The following is a 9,750-nucleotide window of genomic DNA, read 5'->3' as shown; positions in this document are numbered from 1 at the left end:
CTGCTGCTACGTCACTGTCATGTTCCGGAAGTGTGAATCTCAAGCGAATATATCTACACGTCAACAGTCCGCTTACTAGCAGTGCTCGTCATATAAAACTACTGAACAATTTATAACGCGTTAAATATTAACACAACCTTTTCCAGTTGAGATGGACGCTGAGGGCAGAGGTATGATTTCTGAGATATTAGCTGTATACAGACCCGGAGAACAGGTGTGTTTATGCGCCCTGACGGCTGTCCGCTAGCAGAGTTCCTCAGTAGTGAGCAGTTTGTCTGGTTGTTAGGGTTAGATTTAGGTTCTCCAATTTCTGCAAAAACAAAAACAAAAACATCTTTTCGAAGAAGATAGTTACGCGTCTCGTATAACACTGTTGTTTAGAAGCTAATGTTTTGTCGGCTGTTTAGCTACCTTGCTAACTAAGTGACCTTCCTTAGGGATTAACATCATTCTAGTTTTTTTTTTTATTATTATTAAAAGTTAACTTTAATCTCGATGTCCAGGCTGAAACACGATCTACTTCATACAAAGTGTCGAGATCTGTTTTGTGAAGACATTAAGTCAGGCCAGTAGTTCATGATATGAGCTCTAACCCGAGTTTCTGGTTTGTTTTGTTTGGAGGTTCCTTCAGTGAGGGTGGAGCAAGTGGGAGAAGTTTGCCACCAGGCTTGACGGAGGAGGAAGCTGTGGAACTGGAGCTGGAGCTTACTAGGGTACTGTGTTCTCCTAAACATGTCCTCCATACCTCAGCTGATCTGCACCCTGCACCCCCCCTTTTTAGAAGTGGAAAAGAAATGAAAAATAATTAACAGTACTGGAAAGGTCTGGAAAAATCAGGAAACATTTTGGAAAATGAACAGATATTCGGTTGATAAAGTAATATAGACTGAAGGTTTCTGACCTGTTGTTTTTAGACATTTCCTTATTTCTCCCCAAATACGGCCTCCTTAAAGCACAGCACATTTCAGATTTTCCTTTTCAATTTTAATGACCATTTAAAGAATAGCAAGGATATATTTTTGGACAAAAGGGCGAAAACTCTTGCCAGCAGTCCCAAACAACATGTCAAATCTGCAAACCTGCAGTGCATTTTGCTATCTAACTAAACAGTCTTGTTTGGCTTCTGCTTTTTGCAGGTGGAGGATGAAATTCAGACTCTGAGGCATGTTCTGACATCCAAAGAGAGGCATGCTGGGGAACTGAGGAGAAGGTTGGGTATAAGCCCTCTGGCTGAGTTAAAAGGCAACCTCACCAAAGGCTGGCAGGAAGTCCAGACTTCTAATGCGTGAGTACTCCCAGGTTTATGTAAATCAGTGTCACCTCTGGTGCTCCTGTTTCATCTCACGCTTCACTACAGTACACTTATGCCATTTAGCTGGTTATAGAGATGTGGTTTGGTGGTGAACTGTGCAGATTTCTCTCGCTGTTTATCCCTTTTTCCATCATAATGATTTGTCTGTATATACTTTTCTTCACCAGTTTTTCACTCATTTCTGCTTCTAGTTATATGAAAACCTCACAGACTCTTGGGGATTTGAATCAAAGAATTACATCATCTAACGTGTGAGTTTTCTCTCTCACATCCTTTCTCTGTCTTCTCCTATGTTTCTGGGGTTTTTTGTGCTTTATTTGACTTGTCTGTCTTTCTGTTTGCTTTCTATTTCAAAATTTCCCTTCACCCGAAGGATCTAAAACCTTAGGGGATTTAGGAGTTAGCTTGCCTGATGTCTATTTTGGCTAGCATTATTGCCTACACTACGAACACCACTGCTTAACTGAATTAGTGGCAATTTAAGAATGAAACAAGTAACAAAACTATACTGAAGAATTTAAGGCTCTCAGACAGGGTGGCCAAATCATAAATTCATTGGACAGACCACTGGACAACTAAGGTCCAATGTCACACAGAACCCTAACTTGGCTAAAAAGTGGTAGCTAATGTAATATAGCATACTTTATTATATAGTATAGCCAGCTAGTTTGTGAATTGCATTAAGATAGCCTAAGGGAAACACAAGAGGATCCCCAGGGAAGGGACGAGCCAGTGTAGCCAGTCATTACACTTTTCTCGAAAATTTTCTATTATACAACAGTTAGTACCTGTTCCACTAATTTGTTTGGTCAAATGGCGTTCCAGGAGTGCTTATATTTCTTATAACCGCACTAGGACGTTCACTGTGTGTATCACTTCCACTTCCTAGTTTGAAACGGGTACTACAGTAGTGTTAGCAACGTTATATGCAGACATGACAAACGAGACTTTTCAGGATATAAGTTTTGACTTTAAACATGAAAGCTTGTTATATGAAGATGAAAAGAAAGCAGATTTTACCAGCTGCACCCTTAAATGGAATGTACAAATCAGCGAGCTAGCCAACGTGCTGTAAAGTGAGTGTGGCTTTTTTGGGATCTATTTCCGCTAGCGGAGGAGAAATAAATATACATAAATTTGGCCATATTGTATCCGAAATGTCACTTACTCAATATTAATTTCTTGTTTCTAGAACTGTTGTATAAAAGCAATATCGCACTCGCAGTTATGCGGTTATATTGAATATCGGCACGGCTGTGATTACCTACGCCGCTCGCCCTGCGGCCTTCTACCTACAGCCAAATCACAGCCGTACTGATATTCAGTGTAATTACACTCTTGATCATGTAATATTCCTTAAATATATCGCGTTGTGTTTTCACCTTCAGCAGGTTGTTGGGCCAGTATCTCTGCTGATTCTGAAAAGCATCCATGTCATTCGTGCATGATAATTAATCTGCATAGTAAAACTTATTCTGTCTATGTACTGCAACAGGTGCTGGAATTCAGAACGAATAAGGTCACTATGAAGTGCGTTATGTAGAGATAATCCATGGATAGGTGTGCATTACGTAAGGAATAATTGAATTATTAGAAAATAATGCACACCCGAGGTGGTAATACTGCCACAACGTGAAGCAGAGGGTTGTCTTAAGTGTATTAAAATCATGTAACGCACACATAAACAGGGACCGTCCCGCTTATACCATGGTCACTTGCCAGCACTGACAAGTTAAAGATGTCGTTGATGTTTGCAGTGCAAAATTTAACTGAAAGGATAAAAAATAACGGTTAATTTTTGTTAGTTATTTTATATATGGGTTGCTAGAGCTAGAATTTTGCCCGCTCTAAATCATACACAGATATAAAGTAGTGCGATAAGAATACATTTATTTGTATGAATTATAATAATTTATCATTAGCGAGAGAGAGATTGTGCGTGTGTGAATTACCTGCATCTGTGTCACATCTCTACTAATAATGAACAATGAGTTTAAATACTGTAGTTGTTTATAGGCAGCGCATTAATTTAGAATGGTGATTAAAAGGGACTCGAGTAGTCAAGAATAGAGTATTCAAACAGACCATGGTATAAAAATTCACAAGTCTGATTAGTCAGAAGGTATTGATTAATGAAACATCTTCCATCACAAGGTATGTTTGACCGAGGACTTCTCAGTAATGAGAAGTTGGTGAGGGAATGACTGTTTATAATTTATATAACGTAAGTGATAGGAGGAACAAAATTGTTTGTGGATGTTCCACTACATTAAACATAACTATAATCAAATCAGAAATATGACATTTCATTATTTAATAAATAAGAAAGGGGGCACATTTCTGTGCTACAAGAGGAGTAAAACACTTCGGGAAGTGCTGCTGCTGTTGGGAAAGAATCAAGTTTGTGGTGGTAATGCATCACACCACCGTGTCGTGTGTTATTTCTTGCTTACCAAATTGAAACATTAGTTTTGTGATAGTCAATAAGGATTAGGGGGTTTCTGTCTCAGGTTGCACGAGAGATGAAAAAATGCCAGTGGCCACTACATCAGCAGCCTACTTAACTTGTTAGCCAGGCACCTACGAATAAACAACAAATACCCTGGAATTATAATCTGCTGGTGCCCTTGAATTATGTTGTATAAAAAAATGACTAAAAAAAATAAGCTTGAAAGTAAATGGTAAATTGCACACTTATATAGCGCTTATATCCAAAGCGCTTTACACTGTGTCTCATTCACCCATTCACTCACTTATTCGCACACCAATGGTAGCAGGGCTGCCATGCAAGGCACTAACTTGCCATCGAGAGCAACTTGGGGTTTAGTGTCTTGCCCAAGGACACTTCGGCATGTGGCGTCATGTGGGCCGGGAATCGAACTGGCAACCCTACAATTAGTGGACAACCCGCTCTACCACCTGAATCACAGCCACCCCCCACCTGTAGTATGCCTATGAAAGTAGTATGCCTTGTAGTAATATTACTATCAATAAATATCATAGACTGTATATTTCTGCCAGAAAGACACCTCAAAAATTGCATATTGAACTATATTTCAAATGACACTGAATAAAATCTCAACAGAATACTAGAAATCATGTTACACGACAGCAGTGATCTCATGAGAGGCCGTGTCCTAGTGTTTCCTGTTTACTCAGCTTGGCCTAGTTTATATGGGAATCTAATGAGTTCTTTCAGCAATTTTGACAAATCAAACCACACTTTCCTATGATGTTAAATGTTACAGATTTCCGCTCCTGCAGTAAGACACCTCTCGGTGGTGAACAGAAACCTGCGCTGTTGCTTTATTTGGCTGAGGGAACAATCTAGAATGTTTCCAATGAACAGGTGTTGACTGTTTCAATGTTCAGCATTTTTGTTTCACTTCAAAGAATAAAACACAATTAGAGGAGAAACAGTGTTTGTGTTCGTTACTCAAACTTGTTTATTTTATAACCATAGAAGTACCATAGAAATAAAACACATTTTTAACAGTGGAGCATAGATCTAAAGGAGAACTATTCATGACAACAAATGGCCAAGAAAAAGTTGTCAAACCCGTTTTAGAAGTCTGTCAACTTTGAGGGTTGTGTGTACACATATTCATCATAAAGCTCCATGGATTAGAAGTCAGTACAGTACAGATATCCTGGTTATCCTTTTTCTTTTTAATTGTACTGTTTTGTCATTTATATATATATATATATATATATATATATATATATATATATATATATATATATATATATATATATATATATATATATATATATATATATATATTGTGTGTGTACATATTTTATATATATATAAAATATGTACACACACACACATACATATATATATATATATATATATATATATATATATATATATATATATATATATATATATTGTGTGTGTACATATTTTATATATATATAAAATATGTACACACACACACATACATATATATATATATATATATATATATATATATATATATATATATATATATATATATATTGTGTGTGTACATATTTTATATATATATAAAATATGTACACACACACACATACATATATATATATATATATATATATATATATATATATATATATATATATATATATATATATATATATATAAATATGTACACCCCACTGAAATTGTTGGCTTTTTTATATACATATTTGGACAAGCAAACATTTAATCATCTTTGAAACATTGTCTATTAATGAAGTTGATATACTTGAACAAGAAAGAACAATAGCTTTTTCAGTCATTTATTCAACAGAATTATCAATAGATGTGATATTCTTCTGTGGAAATTGCCTCCTTTAGCAGAAATAACTTCTTGTAGGCCGTTTTGCATAAATTTCCACCAGGCTTGCTGGAATTTTTGACCACTCTTCCATACAATATTCTTTCAGCTGCAAGATGTTTGGGGGTTTTCTTGCATCCCAACATTTCAATGGGATTCAAATCCGGGCTTTGACTAGACCATTCCATAACCCTCCATTTTCTTCTTTTTGAGCCATTTCCTGGTGGATTTGCTAGTGTACTTAGGATCATTATCCTGTTGAACATTTAGACAGATGGCCTCAGATTATCTTTAAGCATTCTTGGATATGATGCAGAATTCATAGATGAATCAATGAATGCAAGCTGTCCAGTCCCTGAGGCAGTGAAGCAACCCCAAACCATAACATTTCCACCACCGTGCTTCACAGTTGGTATGAGTTGCTTCCCCTGAAAAGCTGTCTTTGGTCTGCACCAAACATGTCTGCTGTTACTATGGTCAAACAGTTCGCTCTTTGATTCATCTGTCCAGAACACATTATTCCAAAAGGCCTGGTCTTTGCCTGTATGCTCATTGGTAAACTGTAGTCTTGCAAAGGCTTTTTCCTGGCACGCCTCACATGCAGGTCAAATTTGTGCAGTCTCTTTCTGATTGTAGAAGCATGCACTTTAACACCCACAGTTACAAGACTTACTAGCAGATCCTGTGATGAAATTTTGGGGTTCTTGGAGACTTCTTTTTGCATCAGATGATTTGCTCTTGCGCTGAATTTGCTGGGACGGCCAGTCCTGGACAAATTGGCAGTCATTTGAAATCTGTGTCATCTGTAGATGATTTTTCTTACAATGGAATGATCTGTTTCAAATCATTTGGAGATCTTTTTAAATCCCTTGCCAGACTCATAGGCATCCACAGCCTTTTTTCTGAAGGCCTTACAGAACTCTTTAGATCTTGGCATGATGACACCACACACCTCAATAACAAAGGGAACACCAGACACTAGATATGAGAGGGGTATAAATAAGTCGGGTTCTAATCACTGGAACCCAATCTTCAACCCACCTGATTCTAATTTTATGGATTTGAAGGTGTGATAAATGTAGGGGTGCACTTACTTTTTCCATGTGACTGATCTGTTTTTTGTTCATTTAAATTATGGAAATGACGGCAAAATGTCAATTTTATGTGTCATTTATCAGTGTATCAACTTTATTAATAGACACTGTTTCAAAGATCAAATGTTTGCTTGCCCATATGTAGAAAAAAAAAAAGCCAACAATTTCCATGGTGTGTAGCTATTTTTTCACATGATTGTGTGTGTGTTGCCCATTAGCAATAACCTGTGGTACATTTAGAACTGTCTGTACATTATAACGATGATCTGGAAATCTCTCAATCTCTCTGCTTCTCTCTTTCTGTTCTTCTGTCTTTCTCTGTGTGTCTGTGTGTGCGCACGGATGCTTGGGTGTGTGTAGTTATCTTACAGCATCTGCTACTCTGGAAGACATTAGTCGTTCTGACGCGTGAGTGATTCATCTGTTTTATTTCAAATGATTTCGTCATGAGTAATAATGATCAATATGATGAACTTTATAAAAAAAAACAAATTATGCAAAAAAATAGGGTGTGGGGTGAAAGGGTTTTTTTCTTAACAAGGATTTTTAACAACCAGGACTGCGTTTACATGTAACTCTTTACGAGCAGTTGAGGAAAAACAAAAAGAAACTCTGCTCAGCTTATTGACAAAACCTCTATTTTCCCTTTAATACTGAACGCTTGTTACAAATGTAACTGTGGTTCTCTGAATACTGGATAACTGCCAGGAGTAGTGAGAATGTGCATGCATGCTGTGACCTTTCAGCAAAGTCACAAAGTGATATATGACACAGTATATTAAATATATCTTTATCATGCTATGATGTTTGCCATGCTATAAATATTTCATATAGATATATTTAGCCATCATTTCCCTGGGACCTTCTTGTCAAGTTCCTGCTGGATCTGAGCTGGTTCCTAATAGTGAACTCTGGTTCATACATAATTGTAGGATGTTGTATTTCACACATCCCCAGGGCTGGTGAAAATCACCTGGATAACTTGTGCCACTATGTCATGAGGAACTGACACGCCTTAAACGTGAAGACAGGAACTGTTTTCAGAAACGACTGCCAGACCCACATCACTGGGAGCAGTGATGTCACTGCCGAGCACACATCATGGTGAAGTGATATCCAGGTTGCAGCAGCACAGCTTAAAGTGATCCACATAAGGAGGTGGAACTACAAGATTGGTGCTCAGCACACTTGATGATGACATCAATCTAGTGGCCCAGTCTCATACAGGGGAGCACCCAGTGTCTTCTCTCCATGGCAGATGATAAACAGTTGATCTGAAGATCTAATAACCTTCGTTCATTCCAAACTTTACAGCAGGACCCACACTGGTCACCACCCATATTGGGTGATATGACTTTGGGCAGAAACCCTGGGTTTAACCACAATGTCACCACCGAATCATCTGGCCACCAATGAATTCAAGGCAAGCTGATCTCCAACGCATGCAGACTTCCCCCTCTCAATGGCTCCATTAGGGAGCCCCATGGTCAACAGAAAAACAGAACAGTTCATAGCTAAATCGTGGGCCGCACAAAGCTAATGTGGCTAGTAAGCTAATGAGGATACTCCGCTGAAGCTAGTAGCTGTGGAACTCCAAATGGAGTCTAACAAGAATGAAGATGCATTCCCTGCAGGCGTTAAGACATGATAGGAGTCTGTCACCTGCTTTGGACATCAGGGTCCGACCGTGGTTAAACAGATAGGGACAAGAGGTCTGATGTGTGCGAAGAGGAAAGGGAAGCGATGGCCCCATGACAGTTGTATGTATAATCATATGGTCTCCCTGTGACTTGAATTGAAAGTCTTGGCATGTATGCGCACATGCAAAGGAAAGTATCCAGGTGATTCTCCCCACCCTGGCAGTCAGGAGTTGTGAAAAAAAACTTGCTCAATTTACATGCAGTAGAGGCAGGTACAAGATTTTATAATCAGCAGAACTGTAATTGTTTACCATTTATTTTACAAAAGCAGTGCATCATGCTTTTCTAAGAATGGTGTTATATGATCACGAGTAAGGGCGGGGGCCGTATGAGACTGCGACGGAGATTAACGGGGGAGAAACTACAGTACATCATCTGAAAATGTCATTGACATGTTTTTCTTGGTTTTTTGTACATTTTATAAATTATCAATGATGTTTGCGATCCAGCTGCATGATAATGAAATTTCACGATTTTTTACATTTTGGCATCATACCCTGGGGCATAATAATTTTCAAAGTTGTCTCAAAATAATGGGTGTGTAAAATACTACTACTAATAATAATACCACCACCAGTACCACTAATAATAATACCACTACTACTAATTATTATTATTATTGTTATTATTGTTATTATTATTATTATTATTATTATTATTATTATTATTATTATTATTATTGTACTACTACTACCACTACTACTAATAATAATAATCATAGATGCAAACTCCTCACCTTTTTTTGAAAATTCACATTTTTGAGATCACCTACGAGGTTCTTGTAGATCTGATGAGAAAATATTTGGGGGGAGGGGTATTCAATCTTGATTTTGGTAAAATGTTAAAACAATATGTTTTTGTTTTTTCATTTCATGAAAAGTGACCATTTTGGACATGCAAGGTAATTAAAAAAAAAACAATAATAATAATTTTTTTTAAAACGCATCTCGTGCGTGACCATGACCACAGCGCCAGTTCTCTGTGGACTAGTTGTGGCAGGATTTCTCTATCCATGCAATGTTCTCACCTTTTTTGCCCCTTACCTGTTTGCGTCACTGAATGATGATGATGGTTATTGTAGTTAGTTAGTCATCAAGAAGTGCGATTGTCTCTATTGACTCTTTGCTTGTATCTTTCTCATTTGTAAGTCGCTTTGGATAAAAGCAACTGCTAAGTGAATAAATGTAAATGTATAAAAGCAGAACCTTTGACAGTTTGATGTTCTGGAACACTAAGGTGTGTGTGTTTAGGGCTTTATTGTCTGTATATTTGACTGAAGAAAGTCAAACACACATGTACTTGGAACTGTGATGAGTGGTCATGAATTCAAAACATAAGGG

General features: G+C 37.5%; 1 protein-coding gene across 8 annotated transcripts in view; it reads left to right on the top strand.

Moving 5' to 3' along the window:
* Positions 1–9,750, top strand: part of tpd52l2a (tpd52 like 2a) — a 16,733-nt gene continuing 6,983 nt past the window's right edge. The window contains exons 1-5 of one of the 8 annotated variants that reach the window (XM_017468265.3): positions 1–170; positions 622–713; positions 1,137–1,285; positions 1,504–1,563; positions 7,071–7,118. In XM_017468265.3, coding sequence (XP_017323754.1) covers positions 152–170; positions 622–713; positions 1,137–1,285; positions 1,504–1,563; positions 7,071–7,118 — 368 coding nt within the window. In that variant the 5' untranslated portion in view covers positions 1–151. The remainder of the gene's footprint in view (positions 171–621; positions 714–1,136; positions 1,286–1,503; positions 1,564–7,070; positions 7,119–9,750) is intronic. The other 7 variants (XM_017468267.2, XM_047155603.2, XM_053680316.1 and 4 more) reach the window with 7 other exon arrangements.

The sequence above is a fragment of the Ictalurus punctatus genome, chromosome 5 (assembly GCF_001660625.3).
Source record: "Ictalurus punctatus breed USDA103 chromosome 5, Coco_2.0, whole genome shotgun sequence".
Classification (NCBI taxonomy): Eukaryota; Metazoa; Chordata; class Actinopteri; order Siluriformes; family Ictaluridae; genus Ictalurus; species Ictalurus punctatus.
The sequence above is the reverse complement of the archived record's forward strand: the minus strand, read 5'-3'. Positions and strand labels throughout refer to the sequence as shown.